The sequence below is a fragment of the Sceloporus undulatus genome, unplaced genomic scaffold, assembly GCF_019175285.1.
Source record: "Sceloporus undulatus isolate JIND9_A2432 ecotype Alabama unplaced genomic scaffold, SceUnd_v1.1 scaffold_13, whole genome shotgun sequence".
In the NCBI taxonomy this organism is placed as follows: Eukaryota; Metazoa; Chordata; class Lepidosauria; order Squamata; family Phrynosomatidae; genus Sceloporus; species Sceloporus undulatus.
This window is the reverse complement of record NW_024802935.1, coordinates 253,615-271,306: the sequence shown is the minus strand read 5'-3', so window position 1 is coordinate 271,306 and position 17,692 is coordinate 253,615. Positions and strand designations below refer to the sequence as shown.

The 17,692-nt window shown below is 39.2% G+C and overlaps 1 protein-coding gene across 1 annotated transcript in view; it reads left to right on the top strand.

Annotated features, from left to right (window-relative positions):
- The window catches only part of LOC121917219 (ephrin type-A receptor 6-like), a 309,408-nt gene that overhangs the window by 38,246 nt on the left and 253,470 nt on the right, over nucleotides 1-17,692 (top strand). The window contains exon 2 of the mRNA XM_042442975.1: nucleotides 9,081-9,145. Coding sequence (XP_042298909.1) covers nucleotides 9,081-9,145 — 65 coding nt within the window. The remainder of the gene's footprint in view (nucleotides 1-9,080; nucleotides 9,146-17,692) is intronic.

Genomic DNA, 17,692 nt, shown 5'->3' with positions numbered 1-17,692 from the left:
AGAGAAAAAGAAGATGAGGAGGGGGAAGAAAGGAAGAAAAAGGAGAGGAGGAAGAGGAGGGGAAGAGGAGGAGAAGAAAAAAAAACAGAACAATAATAAGAAGAGAAGGAGGGGAAAGAGAAAGGGGGAAGCAGCAGCTCGCCTGAATGTAAATTCCTCCCTGCATGGATGTTGCCCAAATAAGGAAGCAGAGGGCTGGCCAATAAGGGCAGGGCCGTGCAGCAGCCCCCGCCCCTGCTGGGTTCAGTCCTCCTGCTGCTGCTCCAGGCATGCTTCACAGGCAGCACTCTATAGAAGGCAGGCAGCAGCCCTGGGAGCTCAGAGTTGGGCAGCCACCCGGGGGCGGGGGCGGGACAGGACCGGGCACGCCCCCCAGGAGGTGGGAAAGTCCCGCCCACCACCATGAAATGGCAACCCTACCCAGACATCTCTGGAGACTTGGAGGTCTTGGAAGATTTGCTTTCTCCCCTCCTTCCCCCCCTCCCCTCCTTCCCCCCTTTTCTGCATTCTCTTAAAGCCCCAGTAACTTTATGGATGCATTTGTAAATAATGAGCCTTTGGATGAATGTTTTCCTGAGAGACATATGTCGTTCTGGTCAGATTTACTTATAGCATAGTACCATGGTGGCAAACCTATAGGTTGTGTGCCAGAGCTGGCATTTGATACCATTTCCCCCGGCATGCAGCCGGGGAGGAGGAGAAAGAGCCGCACGCCTGATATTCCTCCTTCACGACCCTCCCTGGTTTCCAGTTGCTTCTCCGGAGGCAGCTGAAAGCCAAGGACAGTGCAGAGGGAGGAGGAGAAAAAGGCCTCTTCTCATCACCTCCCCCCAGCCCTTTAACTGTCTCTGGAGAGGCAGCTGAAAGTCCAGGAGGGTGGGGGGAAGGAGTCCTGCCCCAGAAGCCCTGCCCCTGGAAGGCAGAAGTCCCACACCCAGCACCAGGTAACAACCGGTGCTGGAAGACCTTTTAGTTTGGGCACTCAGCCCCTAAAAGTTTCACCACCGCTGGTGTAGTATCCTTTGCTGGATTAATTTTACTGAATTCTAAATTGAATTCAGTGTAGCAACATGTCAAATCAGTTTTTTCCACCCACACTTCAGTTGTTATATGTTTGTGTATTTTATTTCTTTCCCTTTTATTTCTAAAAACAAAAAGAAAAAAAAACAAAGAAAATTATTCCTTCTTGAATTTTTACTTGTTTTAAAGAAGCAAGAAGAGGAAGGCTAAAATCCAAATGCTAACCCAGACTAGAGTAGACCCATTCAATCAAATACAGAATGGCAAATCAATACTTAAGTAAATCCCATTATTTCTCACTTCAGTGGAGATCACCAATTTGATACAGTCCATAATTTCTAAAAAATATTTCAGGAATAAATAGCATCAATAACAATAACAAATGTTATGTAGCCTGCCCTTTAGGGAGGTCAAAGCAGTGTACATGGTCTTTCCCCATCCTGCTCCACTTGAGGTGGATTAGGATAAATTTATTTATTTATTTATTTATTTATTTATTTATTTATTTATTATTCAGGGCTAAATAGCTATTCAAACCCAAACTCAGAGTTCAGTGCTCTGTTACAGCTTGTTACAACTCTTGTAACTGTCAAGAGATACAATAATTCTCCTTATTTGAACCCTACAGAAGGATCAAATCTATATCATTTTCTCCATTATCATTTCTTGGACCTAAAATCTCAGGGCCTGGAATGTTCTATGTATGGTGACCCTAATTATCAGAAGGCCAGCATTGCCTGTGGAGTTATCTAATTGTTATCTAATGAACCATGTTATTGGTCCAGATATTAACAATAACAGAAGAGGCCCACTAAAGGCACAGTTACTCATTTCTAATGCCTGCAGGACAGGACTTTCTACTGTGTTTTTCCCAAATTGTGGAATGTATCCTCTCAGTAATTGAGACTACTGGCTATTCACTATTTTCAGCATTTAAGAAAGTTGTGGAACCACATCTCTAACTCTTGTATAATTTTCAGTACAATATGTCAGATAATCTTAGGGGTAGTAAGCTATCTGCGTTTCTGCCCTAGGAGAAATGCCGGAAATAAATAAATAAATAAATAAATAAAGCTTTTAATAGCAAATAAATGAAAAATTACTTTTTGTGATTTTAATTAGATTTATTTTCATTCACTGGTGTATTTTTACTCCAAAGGATGGTATATACATTTTAATAATGAATAAATATTCATATACACTAGATTTGCATGATGATTCAACCAGCTTTTGATTTTGTCCAGGGAAGGGATCTTGTGAAGAATTTATTGTTTGCTCTTATTTAATTAAAACTGACTGGTGTTTAGGGTTACAAATGACCATATGTTTTGTTTTCTAGTTAAAATGCCTCATCTTATAATTTGATGTATTTTACTGTTGTAACCCGCCCGGATTCTTCGTGTTTGGAAGAAGAAATAAATCATCATCATCATCATCATCATCATCATCATCATCATCATCATCATCATCATCATCATCATTATCTAGAAATGAAATATAAGATAAGAATGTACAGTGGTGCCTCGGGTTACGAAATTAATTCGTTCCGCCGCGGCGTTCGTAACCCGATTTTTTTCGCAAGCCGAAAAAGCCATAGGCGCTAGCGCTGGAAAGCCGCGTTTCGTGCGAAAAAGCGCCGAAAAGCACCAAAAAAATTTTTCTTAACCCGAAAAAAAAAACGTAACCCGGAACAGTTTTTTTCTATGGAATTTTTTCGTATCCCGGAAATTTCGTAAGCCGGTGCTTTCGTATCCCGGGGTACCACTGTACTTGTTTATAGTTCAAGCCTCTTTAAAAGTTATCCTGAAATCAGAAAAAAAGGTTATCATGTAGGGAATTGTGAAACCATGTTGTGCTCATGGTTGCTAAGAAAAGCAGCCACCTTTCACAGTTTACCATTCTGAAAGTGATCATGTCTGGTATTTCTCTTGACCAGAGACACTGAAAGGGACAAAACTTACTGAGGTTCTGAGGGTCAGAAAATGATCAAGACAAAATAAAAAGCGGATGAAAGCTATACACTAAAAAATTGTATAAAAGCAATGACAATATGACAGAGCTATAGAAGGAAGAATCTTTTGACAACAAGACCACAATTATAGGACATAAAATGGAAGAGACACTTGGAAAAGAAAAATAGCCAGGTATATCAATACAGCTGCTTCAAACTATAGAGGTGGAATCCTTTCAGATTCTTTAAAAAAAAAATAGCCAACAAATATGGAAAACCAGGCAATGGCCCAGGGATTGGAAATGCTCAGTATATATCCCAATCCCCAAGAAAGGGGACACCAGGAATTGTGGAACTCATCACATTAATCTCATATGCAAGCAAAGTGATGCTCCAGATGTTCACTAGCATAAACACTAATAAAATAATTTAATCCATTGATTATTCATTGACACATTGATCAAACTTTGTTACAGGGCCAGACCATGGGATTTACAGGAATACCATAGAAATTGTTATTGTTGACCTTAGGGGAGCACATTTTTGTCATTGGTGCCTTTAATGACCATCCCCCCCATCTCCATGACAGAGGAGTTGGACTGGGGATGGGCCATTTGCTGTCCTCCCTTGAGGTGAGACTTGTTTGAAAATTGGACTGTGGAGGGAAGCAAGCGGAGTTAAATGAAATGTTTTTGCCATGGGAAGAGAAGGCTTGCAAATTGAACTGGAAAGGGAAGCAAGTGGAGTTAAATGAGGAGTTTCTTCCCTAATCACCAACAGAAATCCCAGTCCACTCTCCATTTTCATCCTTACCCTTCCCCAAATGAAATCTGGAAGTGATATGGCATAACTTCTAGGAAATTATCACACAGGAAAACAGGTGAGGGTTACACGCAGTTTAAATCCATCTTTGATGGATCTTCCTCCACTACCCCGTCTTTGGGCAGTAGGCAGTCCGTATGCAACCCAGGCTTCTCCCACAGCTTTTCAAGAACAGGATTTTTCCAGAGAAGCCCAGGTTGCATACAGGCTACCTACTGCCTGGGCATGGGGCAGTGCTGTAAGATCCATCGGAGAAAGGTACAAACTACATGTAATCCATGCCTGTTTTCCCATGCAATAATCTCCATAATCTGTCACCATTATGAGAAGGACATGGATGAATACAGAGCTATTTGGGTGGGTTGTTGGAGGGCATGTACCATTATAACCAGAAGGTATAGTTTCTCTTAAGTTATCACAAAAAAAGCAACTGGGCAGATTGATCTGAAATTTGGCAATATTTATAAAGCTAGATAAAGGCTAATCCGTGTTGATTTTGAGCTGGAAGAGGTAAATTGTTCTTGGAGTGTTTTTTTTATAAAAAAGGAATTTAAAGTTCAGGAAACCATTTCCAAATACAGTCGGTCCTCCTTATTTGTAGCTTTGATTTTTGTAGATTTGATTATTCACAGATGTCATTACTATGTTCTCTCTAGGAATCTTTTAAATTCTCCCGTGCAGCTCTTCTGGAATTTGACCATAGAGTCTTGCTGTAGGACAGAGATTCCTAGAGAGAACACATCTCTAGGCATTTGTAGGTCTTCCAGCACAATTCTGCCCTTGTGGCACAGAACTGCAGCCACTCTCACACTACAATACCAGTTGAGGGCTCAGGCTCGACTCAGGCTTACATCCTTCTGGGTTCGATAATATAAATACCCAGATTGTTGGGGGCAATTAGCTTACACATTGTAAATTGCTTAGGAAGTGCTTAAGTGCACTAATAAGTGGTATAGAAATGTACTTGCTATTGCTACTTGCTATAATTCTATCATCAAATTCCCACAGATTTTGACCTTAGAGTTGCACCAGAGATTCCTAGATGGGTGTTCTCTCAAGTTGAAAAACTGAGTGGTTTGTTATTTGTGGTTTTCCCACTTTTATGGGGGCTCTGAACCCCTAGCCCCAGTGAATGTGGAGGGCCCACTGTACAATCTGGCTGTTTTCTATACTTTTTGCTGCATTACCTGTCAGCAGTTTTCTCCATTTGTACAGTGTCTTTTAGGAAGCATTTGTTGTGGTGAAGATCTACTGTATAATATGCACTAATAGCAGAATATAATAGCAGTGTTTGTAGTTTTATCTCCTCAAAATGCAACTTTAGGGTATTTTGAACTATTGTGCTCACTGGAGTGTGTCCAAACAGAAGATACAGCAAATCTTAACACCGAAGGCTGAACTCATGTTTCTGGTTTTTGTACTGGGTTGTGCCCATGTTTCTTATTCAATAACATATTTCTTAACCCTCCACACAGAATAGCTATATCCTTGGTTTAAAGAAGTACCAGGATATCTCATTTCAATAGATAGGCCCTGCAGTCTATCCTAATAATCTCTATATGACTTTCAATCATATATGAATTTAATCACATGTGGCACCTTTGTGAGCAACTGCCAGGGTAACACACACACACACACACACACTTCAGCCTGTTAAGTAAAAAAAAATCCTTCCTTCTTTCTCCTTCATTTCATAATCATTTTCTTTCATATGAAAAACAGAAAGCTTATATCTGCATTTTCAGACCTAAGAAAGGCCAAGTCTTCTTCACTCAGTGTTAATGTAAATTTTTAAATCCTGTTTATACTTTTTGTTATGTTTATGGATTAGGCTCTTTTGGAAAACAGGCAGCTATTGGAGAATTGTGAATATATTTTGAATGCACTGTTTTCTTCAGGCAGAACAATTTGCACAGTGGTAAAAATTATAGTGAAAAGTACTAATCCTGAGTAGGCATCTATCATGCCCATTATTCTAGAAAGATTCTATGCAAATATTGTCAAGATTTCTGCATAGCTGGAACATTTTTTAAGCCTTTAGAATTGTTTTGGTTCCTAGGAATATAAAAAATGTCTGTCAAAATGCTGTTTAGTGGAAGATGAGATATCAACATTGTATTTTTAGGAAGTCTGTATTTTCCTCATTTAATTGCGAAATGTGATGTGGAAAAGAGGCAGTGATTTTATTCAGTTTGGCAGCCTACTTTATAAAGCTTCAATTCTTACCTGTAATCAGTTGTTGAAGACTAACATCAAAGAATAAAATGTACATGCAAAGTTGGTGATTCACAATTCATTGCCTTTCTTATTCAAGCACCTCCACATCAGAAAACTGTAGTCCAAGGACAAGACCTAATTTACGCAATCTCTACTTTTCTGTAGCCGATTGCTTAGATTACATATGAAATGCTGAGGTCCCATGCACAAATATTTGAGAGTGTGATATAGTAATTTAATGGATATTTACCTCTAAGTAAATATATATAGGCTACCAGGCCGGATACCTTTGTAAGCTTGTAGTACTTAGATCTGAAATGATATATTCAGGAACTTAAAGGTTTTACAGTTCTTCTTACAATAGGACTTTGAGAACTGAGTTTTTAGAATTAAACAGGCCTTGTATGATGTGCTAGAGTGTTTTGTTTTAATGGTTTGTTCTCCAGCCGCAATCAAGCTATTTACTGCCAAAGTTCGCCCGCAACACCTATACAGAGCTCAACTAGGGCCATATAGCAATATAAATGCAATTGAACGTGTACAAACTAAGTTCCTGAGGAAAATATTCCAAGTTGCTCACTGTGCCCCAAATGCTGTCCTTAGGAGAGAAGCTGGGATTAATAAAATAGAATCTAGTCTATGGATTACTATATTCAATTACTGGTTGAAATTGCAGAAAACATCTGGAGAATTGACACACCTAATCTTATTAGACTCCTATAAATCCTCTTGGGAAAGAGCTATAACGAAGAAACTGAATGAGCTAGGCTTTAACAAAGATGCAATCTTAAAACTCGATGTAGATAAAGCCAAATTTACTATTAAACAAAAAATCCTAGACATAGAAGGTCAAATGGAAACTGCTTCCTTCCTTAAACATATAGTGGTTAGTGATCAGGTCTTGGTTTCCTCTCCAGCTCCATATTTGTTTCATGTCACCCTACCTAAGTTCAGAAGGGCTTTAACTCTGGCACGTTTTAATATGTTACCCACAGCCGTATTAGAAGGAAGATTTAAGAAAACCCCATACGAGCTCCGACTATGTCATTGTGACTTAGGCGCCACTGAAACTATCAAGCATGTTCTTCTTTTTTGCCAGTTTTATAGGGATGCCTGTAACCAACTGATCTATCCGATAATAAACAAATTCCCAGGTAATATAGACCTATTTTACTTACGCCTCCTTCTGGACAGTTGTGACCCTAGTATGATCCATAAGGTGGCCAAATTCTGCTACATTGTGTGTAAAGTCCGCCCTCAATTGGTAGATGAAAATTTTATTGCTGCATAGATGATTTGACCCGGCATTATTGTAACTGTAATTGCTTAAGTACTATTCTTGCCCAGGTATGTACAATCTATATTTTAAATTATACTGATGCTGTTTTTCTTTTCTTTTTATTTCTTATACTGGTCAAAGACCGAATAAACTATATTACATTACATTACAATGGGTTGTTCTTTTTAAACGTTTTAAATTTTTGATAGTTTAATTTTAACTTTTTTATACTGTAATTTTTAAATCTATGTTTGTTTTTAAATATTGCAAGCTCCCTTGAATTTCAGACTGGGGAGAAAGCATGATGTAAATAAAGGTTGTTATTAAATAATTTAAATCAATGGGAACTAGCAGAACTCAATACTGGGTACATCTTCACCAGTTTTGGGGGTCAGAGGCTGGAAAGTTTCTTTTTTTACTGATCAGTATGGACCTAAAATAGAGAGTTTAAGAAATATAGATACACATTAATACAAAATATATTAATTGGCAGAGATTAAATTTTAGTGTAATGTCAAGGTAAAATAGTAAAGAAATGCTTACAACTGGTAGTTTGCTTGATATTGATAATGGGGCAAGAAGATACGTTTTTGCTTTAAAAATATTATTTGCCAACCTCTCTCTACCATAAATGCAGAATAAAATGCTCATTTTATGACAACAAAGGCCTAACTTAAAGGGTGTGTGGAAATCTGAACTCCAAATGAGACGAATAAATTCCAGATCTTTGCTTAGACTGAGGTGGAGCAGAGTTCTAACCCTCAATATTTAGTCCATTTCCTTTCTCAACAGATCTTACCATTTGAAGGGGAAATGACAATGCAATTCCATCAATTCCATCAATTCACAAGTCTATTTTGACTGGGAGTAGCAACCAGATATAGGCCAGAGAAACGTTTAAGCAGGAGATAAAGCTGTGGATAATCACAAGCTACATTCTTATTTTAGCCCATCATATACCAAAATAAGAAACAATTTTAACTGTAAAGAGAACTCACTTGTTCCTACATGCAAATGACTGCCAATGAATCTCTTCAAAAAGGTTTAATACTCAAAGCTCCTTCCAGTGTTGCCCTTTGTGACATATGATAAATTATTTTCTCACGTGCAAGATAACATTGAAAATGCCCATGATATGTCTGCTTCCTACATCAGTGTTTCTCTTTCTAGGAACTAGAGCAAGCATAGGAAAGGGGGTGGAAATCATATTAGCCTTCTGATGTTGTTGGACAGCAATTCCAAGAACCTCCAGTATTGGCTATGGCTTACTAGGGCCAATGGGAGTTGTAGTCCAACAGCCTAGAGGGCCACACTTTGCCCATCACTGAACTAATGGCTGTAGGAAGAAGCCACTATTGCAAGTGTCACAAAAAAGAGCCACGCTGAAAGCAGTGAAGCGTAAATAATTTTTTTAAAAAAAAAACTTTGGTAACAGCTGCACTCTTTGCCTCCAATTATGTTTAGTCAATTTGATTTTAACAGACAAATATGTTTTACTAACAGAGAAGTATGTTTCATGTTGCATAATATAACACAATATAAAACATAATAAGTATGTCTTATATTTAATATAATATATATCAATATATTTTTGCTTATTGTTTGTTGAAACAGCATGTAGAAACATGCTGTAAATGGATTATCTCATGATTTGAGAAATCAATAATAGACTTGGTAGTATTTGCAGAACTTGCACAGTTAAAGGTAAAATGGGTTTTATCACATCTATGTAGATGAGGATTTTCTTTCAAATAATTTCATGGCAATATTTTCATTTCTTTTTATTTCTAGTTGTGTTGCTTGATACAACCACTGCAATTGGAGAGCTAGGATGGAAAACTTATCCACTAAATGGGGTAAGTCACTGGCATATATTTTGATTATTCTGCACTTGATAGTTTTATAATAAACTTATACAATGTCTCTGTTTGTAGCGTAATAAAACAGTTCAGTAAGATGTTGGTGCTTAACAAATGTTTTTCTTTAAAACGGAACTATAAGAACATATATACATACAAAACACCAGTATTTACTAGCCGTCCCTCAGAATTTCTATTCTCAGTAAATAATAAATCCTTAAATCAGATTTTTTTTGTTTTGTTTTAGGATTAGTATCTTCATTCTGCAAACTTTTAAACGTATTAATTTGCTATTTTAAAAGCATACAACTGAAATTAGTTATTTAAATTCAAATCAAGTTTGGCAAGCTTATAAAATGCCTAGCAGGGACTATTTGGAAAGTGTATTTAAGAAACCTCTCTGTCCTGTCTTGAGCATATAAATGTTATCTAGAAATTTGTATGTTGGGTTTAAACATTCAGTATTGCAAACATTAACTCCAGTTCAATGAACCATCTGCAGAACAAGGTCCCATTGCTCGCTATGGAAGTCATGGATCAGAAAACGCAAGCTGTTCTGCTGCATGGGGAAAGCCCTGAGTGCATTTGCAGTACTCAGCTGTTGGATTTTAGCCACGTTGTTATGCAAATACACAATACTGAATATAAGAGCGACTGTTGGGAATGTTTTATAAAGTGCTGGCTCTTACAGCAAGTGCTAGTGACTGGGAATGATTGGTACATGCTGTGAACCTGTAGCCCTCCTGTATTTAAAATATATAATGATTAGAAATGGAAAACAACAACAAAAGTTGAGGATGTCATATGTGCCCTAAAGGCACAAAATCTCATCTGATCTTGGAGGCTAAGTCATATCAGCCTTGGTTAACACTTGGATGGAAGATCACCCATGTGTACCATGCGCTGTAGGCTATACTTAAGAAGAAGGAACTGGCATACCTTGCTTAAGAAAACTATCGGAAATTCATGGGGTCACAATAAATTGACCCCGCACACACTACAACAAGCCCATACATCTGAATCAGTAATGAGGGTAGGGTTGCCATAATTCTCTTCCACAAAACCAGGACAAAATGTAGGACATTCAAGAAAAATTGAGGACACGACCAACTAAAAGCCAAAAACATTAATGTAAATTCATGCTTCTCAGTCATGCTCAAAATGGAGATTTTAACATTCTTCCTGAACAGAAGGTTGAAATGTATGCATTTTAAAATTAGATATTTTTAATTTTATATTGGATTATTTTAATGACACCTAGGTTTATTTGCATAAGCCAGCATAGTTTGAATGTTGGACTAGATGCTGGAGACCAGGGTTCAAATTCCTCTCTCAGCCTCAGAGGAAGGCAATGGCAAACAAATCTTGACAAGAAAACCCCATGATAGGTTCACTTTAGGTTGTGTGTAAATGGGGAAAAAATGGAAGGCACACAACAACAGCAGCAACAACCACAAAGATTCAGTCAAGATCTGGTGGCTAGTAAAGTATCATTTTAAGCCTTTTTCTTGCTCAGAATTTTACAAGTATATTGCAAGTAAACAAGGCATTTTAGCCAAGATAAATTCATCAGAAAAATGCGGTTGAGTGCATAATAAAATTCAGTGTATGTGATACAGCTGTAAATAAGCCATATGAAATAAATGTATCTTGATGTTTATATTTATATTATTTATATTGCAAGGGAAAGGAGAACAAGGCAATGCAAAATGGAAAACATTCTCCAAGGAGTACACTCCATAGTAAAAGCTGTAAACACTACTGCACTGCAGAAATTATCTGGTCTGACACCATTTTATTTGCCACAGCTCAATTGTCAGAGCTCTGTTCTGGTTCCAAAACAAACTACTCTACCCCTATCTCAGGAGCCCATCCACCCTGCACCCCACACCCTTGGCTGCTATGTCTCATTTAAAAAACCCAAACCACTATCCCATAAATTATGCCATCCAAACTGGATAATTTAATTATACTGTGCAGAGAACTGGGTATTTCTTATTTACAACTCTTTTTTCTCCTCTGTCTTCTCTTCCTTTTTGTCCCCCATATAGCCCTCCTGTCTCAAAAGATTATCACACCATTGTTTACCTGGTGTAAGAGCTGGTAAATCACCTCTCAAACGTTGAGGAAGCACGCATGTGTGAAAGCCTGGCATGCTTCCTCAACATCAGGGAATTGTCGGCTCCCCTCTAGCATCACTGAATCATCCCGGGAGAAGGAATTTCCTCTGAATGCAAAGCTTCTGTTCAGAGGAAATTCCCTCTCCCCAAACAATTCAGTGATGCTAGAGGGAACTGACGATTCCCTGACATTGAGGAAGCATGCCAGGCTTTCACACACACGCACTTACTCAGTGTTTGAGAGGTGATTTACCAGTGCTTAAACGCTGGTATGATAATCTTGTTAGTCAAGGTCCACAAAACCAAACCTGCCTTTATTTATTTTTAACTCCTTTTCTTATTGTACTACACTCTTAAAACACTGCTAATTCACTTTAACTGCTCTGATTGTCTCCTATTGCATTAGGAGACTTGTAGTTTAGGAAAGGGCATTTAGAATATTCAGCCAGGAAGCTCTTAGGCCTCACTGAACTACAAATCCCAAAATGAAACAGAAGGCAGTCAGAGTAGTTAAAGTGGATTAGCAGCGTTTTAGTAGTGCGATAATCTACATGGAATTACATTGTAATTATCCCTGCCAAGAGTAGTTAAGAGTACTAAAGTGTCAATAGACCTGTTATCCCCATGCTTTTATTTTCCTTGTTGCTCAGTGAATGAATGAATGAAATTTTTATTTCTAGACTGCTATTCCTTGCAGATTACAGCGGTTTACAAAAACACCAACAAAACCAATACAAAGTGACGACCCATAGCCCAACAATACAAAAACCCACCCATACCATTTAAAAACAATACAAAAATTCTAAAAACAATCCATACAATCATTCAATCTAAAACCAATTAAAAACCTATATAACAAATTAGCTGGATTGATCAAAATGCACAGGAGAGAGAGAGAATAACATCAAGGCACATGGGGAAAGGCTTGACAGAAAAGAAAAGTCTTCAGATTCTTCCCAAAAAGATCTAGAGAGGTTGCTGAGCAGAGCTCGTCGGGCAAAGAGTTCCAGGTCTGAGGGGCCACGATGGAAAATGCCCTTTGTGATGAAGACACAAACCTTGCCTTGGGAACTCTTAATAAATATTTTTCGCCCGATCTGAGAGTGCGGGGCGGACTGTATGGGGAGAGGCGGTCCTCCAAGTACCCTGGGCCCAAGCCATTTAGGGCTTTATAGGTCATTACCAACACCTTGTATTGCGCCCGGAAGCGAATAAGCAGCCAATGTAGATCTTTCAATATAGGTGTTATATGGCTGGTCCTGGAACATCCAGTGACCAGCCTCACTGCCATATTCTGAAACAATTGTAGCTTCCAAGTTTGGTACAAGGGTTGCCCCATGTAGAGCGCATTGCAGAAATTAAACCGAGAGGTTACCAGAGCATGTACCACCGTTTCAAGGTCCCCCCGGCCCAGGTAAGGTCGCAGCTGGCGTATCAGCCAAAGCTGATAACAGGTGCTCCTGACCGTCGCATCCACCTGAGATGTAAGGTGGAGCGACAAGTCCAGAAGCACCCCCAAACTGTGAACTGAGTCCTTCAAGGGGAGCGTGACCCCATTCAGGATAGGTGGACAAATATCCATCCCTGGGCCCGGGGAACCTATCACGAGTACTTCTGTTTTCTCTGGATTCAAGCTGAGTCTGTTTTCCCTCATCCAGCCCATTACCGACTCCAGACAGGAGTTTAGAGGAGAGATGCCATCCCTGGTCACTGCATCAGTCAGAGGCACAGAGAAGCATATTTGGGTGTCCTTGCAGAGGAAAATAAAAGGAAGAGAAGGGAGTTTCAGTGCAAAGACTGGAGACTGACAAAATGTGGCCTGCAATAAAGCAAGAATCCAGGATTTGTGACTTTAAAAATGCCCAGCTGGCTGGGACATTTTTTAGATCCTCCAATCCGTGACAATCCTGCTTTTCTGGGATTTATGGCAACTCTAATTGAGGGTGAAAACAGTATGTAAACAATATGCTTCCAATTCATTTTAGAAATATTTACAGCAAGATCTTTTCCACTAATACCCCTAGTAACATATCAAAAGTACCTTCTCCTTTTGGCTTCCCTTTCTTATTTTATGTTACAGGTCTGTGAGCTGCTGGTACATGCATTTTATTCACACTGGTCAAATAATGTATTATGTTCAAAACCACCATGTAGCAGTGATAAATGTGTAATGTGGCTCTTTTCATTGCCCCAGTTTTCAGGTGTCACTGCTGGGAAAAGGAGCCACAAGTCACTGGTTCCTCTGACTTGATCTCAGAATTGTTATTATAATGGTGAAAGAATGGATATATGACAAGAGATGTTGGGAGCAGCTTCTGAGAACTAAAGGAGATAGTTTTTGTGGAAAAAGAAAGTTCAAAGTCCAAAAAGTGCTTGCCTGGGAATAATGATGCTCCATCAGACCCTGAACATTTATAGCTGGAAGTCAATGGCAAGAGTGCTCTTGTGATTAAAACATAAGAGATGTTTTAACCTGAACTCTTAAGTTCATAATTCAGTTTAATGCATGTGAAAAAGAATGGGAATGAAAGAAAGGGTTTTTGCCCCTCTTTGAAGTCATTAGTTCTCATGTGGCTACACTTCAAAGATCAGGTTCCGTTTTCCACTTGGCCAGTTCACTTAATAGCACGTTGAAGCAACTTGTATAGTTCAAATTTTAATTAAGATGCTATATATTTAAACACTTAATCCATTTTATTGATTAGCTTTTTATCCTGAGAACTCTTTAAATTAAGCAGTTCTGTTGCCAGTGTATCCTTTATTTTTATGTGTGGTACTTTCATTGCTGAATGATGCTTGAGATGGTACTTTCAGTATGAAATGTGAGATATGACCCACTAGGAAATTCTGTCTTGCAGTTTCCATTTAATATAGTGGGGTTTGTGCAGGGGAATGTCTGGTGGATAGTTCCCAGAGCATTGAAAATCTTGGGTATTGGGGAGGGGAAATCCTGTTTATTTTATTTGGAGGCTATTTTTTTCCAGGAAGAAAGATGTATTTTCCTTCCTCAGTAGTGTAATATATATTTTTAAAATCTGCCCCCAGGGACTTCAAGCAATGTGACATTTCTTAATCTTAGCCTATTTTCAAGTTTATGGATTACATTTTTCAGGGGTTTACAATCCTTTTTTATTTTAAGACACTATTTCACTCTGTTAATAGGTAGCATTCACATGTTCTTTTGCTGTACCCTAGATTTTAGATTCTGAAATTATTTCCATTTGAGAAGATAGATAAAACAAGATTTGGGTATGCAGGGTAAGATATAGTATATCTTTTGATTTGATTTCTCTGTAGAATTCTTTTTGAATCAACAGAGCTTTGTCAGGCACAAAAGTAAGGTTTTTAAAAGGCTAGTATAGCACAGTTCAAAAATAATACATGTGGGATAAAAAAAGAAAAAGGCCTGCAATACTACTGCTTCCTAATCATGCGACACTGGAGCTGTTCACAGATGGCACAGCTTGACAAAGCAAATAGAATATGTTTTCTAGTGTCCTTTTCAAAGGCCAGTGGGTTTCACTAGCATACCTAATGACATGTGTGAATTGTGATAAATAGTAAAAACTGTGCCAAAATGCTAGCAAGTATTTTGAAATGTAGAAAGCAATAGAGAAAAGCTATCATAGGAAACCAGCTGTGTTGACTCCTTGCTCTAGGCTTATTCCTAACTCCAGCAGCAGAGCACTTGCCATGTGTCTTCTTGATATTTCCTGTTGATCAGACAAGTACCACAACAAAGAACACAACCACTTAATGCACTAAGATTTACAGATTGCTTATATTTGTATCCTTCCTTCCCATCCACTGGATCAAGAATGTGTTCACGAGTTAGGAACATCAAACTTAATGAAACTATTGGGGGGGGGATACCCTCCGCAAACACTAACAAATAAAAGGAAATTGTTCCCACCAAATAATCTATTAGAATAAATAAGATGAACAGCGGCAATAACTGTTCTGTATCAGAATTGGGTGTAGTTCCAGGTCTTTCAAAGACTTTGGCACTGTACAGACCACCCCAAAGGGGCGGCCTGACAGCGGCCTATTTCCCTCTGGAGTAAAATGAACCCAATATGTCCGGGTTCTTTTTATGGTGCCAGAATGATGTCTTGAGTGCGCCACTGGTGCTTACATTGCCATTACTATGCTGCCAGTCCATGCTAGGGTTAGGGACCATGCGGTTGGTGTGCGGTCCCTAACCCTAAAATCGACGCCAGCATGCCGCATTTGGCTCATCTTTTCTGGGACTTTGTTCAGTGCTGAACAATGACTTGTTACTGCTATAAGAAAAGCTTTATTGTGAACTCAAAGGATTTCATGGTTGGCATACATGGTTTTTTGTGGGGGTTTCGGGCTAGGTGGCCATGTTCTAGAAGAGTTTCTTCCTGACGTTTCATCAGCATCTATGGCTGGCAGGGAGAGGCGTTCCCTCAAGTAACCTGGGCCCAAGCCATTTAGAAGCCTAACTCACTATAACAACTCGGAATCCTTGAGAAGTACTATCATCATCCTAGTTTTATATCTGGAAAAGAAGTTTCTTTAGAAAAGGCCTATCCTATGTGGGACTGTATTATACTTTAGATGGCAGGAATCCCAACACACATGCAGAGAATAAGTCCTTGTGACTTGGAGGAAGATTACCCTAGTGCTAGGGGAATCTGACATGACCCTGGTTCTATTGAGGACAGCCTACTATTAGTCTAGGAGATTTGTCTCAGAAATGGCATATATTACCAAATGCACATGAAGACAGGAGGTTATCACACCAGCCCCTTTCCTACTATAGTAACACAATTAAATTAAAATAGCAACATACCACTTGTAATGCAGCCACCACTGCACCTCTTCTCATGTGTGCAACTAGGGCTGCTGTGCCCATTGCACTCCCTTCCTGCCTCTCCCTCAATGCCGCTTCCATCTCTTACGCCCCTATGCCCTATCCAACATGCCTTTAGGTTTTATTTTTATTTTTTCTCAACTTTTTTCACACAGTTTGCAGCTTCTATTTACGCCTAAAAAAGGTTTTTCAAAACTTACATTGAGGCTTCGGAGCTGCAGAGCTCTGAAGGTGTCTAAAAAACTGGGGAAAAAATTAAAAGGACTAGGAAAGGGGGGAAGAGTGGAGAAGAGGACACTGACATCATGGCTCTTTATAGACCGCCGAAATACGCTGGTCTGCCGGCACTGATCTTTGCTGCGTGAGGGAGCCGCTGCGTGCAAACCGTGCGACTCCCTCGCGCAGCAAAAAAGGAGCTCCAAAATGGAGCTCCATCTCGCGGCGCGGCTATGACGCCATGAAGTGCCGCTGGCACACTCGCGGTGTCATAGCCTCCGCGACACATGCGGAAGCACAGCGTCCACTACGTAAAAATGGTGGCGGCCGACTGGAATGGCTGCCATTATTTTTTACGTGCAGAGCGCGTATTAGGGTTAGGGAGGTGCGGAAGCACCATACCTCCCTAACCCTAGTACGCGCTCCGCGTGTACTTTAATAGTGGTGTGTAACCCGCCCATGTGATTGGCAATTGTGCAACTGCCCCATGAATGACTTTGCACATCTGTGTTATTGTGCGATTGCCATTTCATTCACAGGTTTCTCCTGTGAAGGAAGAGACACAGCGGGGGAGGGGGCAAGACAGCTATGGATGGGAGGCAGTGTGATGTGATCAACAACACCAAAGGTACTTTCCTCCCAATGAAATCACAGTTTGAAACCAGCATGTGATACTCTTCACAGTATACATAACAGTATAAATGTCAGTCTTGGTAGCCGAGTACATTTGTAAATTCAGAAGGAAGAATTAACACAGACAAGGCCATTATAATTTTATATATAGAGATTTTTTTAAATATAAAGTTGATAAAAGGGTAAATCACTGAAGACCTTTCTAAGAGAGGGAGAATTACTGAGAAACACAACAAAGAGCAGCTGTGCAATGATGCTTCAGTATACAGAAAGAGAGGGGGTATCTGAAAACTAGAGAAAGGTACAGAGAGAAAAAAAATAGGAATGCAGGAATAACAAGATATTGCAGCTTTATTATCTATTCAAAACAAGCAAAGACTCATTCATCAGCATGAGATGAAAACTGAGGCACACAGGCATTCGAAGCCATGAGCATAGCTTAGCAGCAAAAGCAATGGGCTTCAAAGGGAAAGAAAACAGGCACTCCATTGGTTTATGGTTGTAACAACTTGCTACAGTGTTTTCCAAAGAGGTGCAGAAGTGAGCATACTATGTAGAATTTTCACATTCTCATGGCCTATGAGAAAATGAGATACAACTGTCTCAGACAAAGAAGAAAGCTGATTTATGGTGTCCAAGATCATTGATCCTTTTGGAAAGGCAGGATATAAATAAATCTATTATTATCATCATCATCATCATCATCATCATCATCATCATCATCATCATCATCAT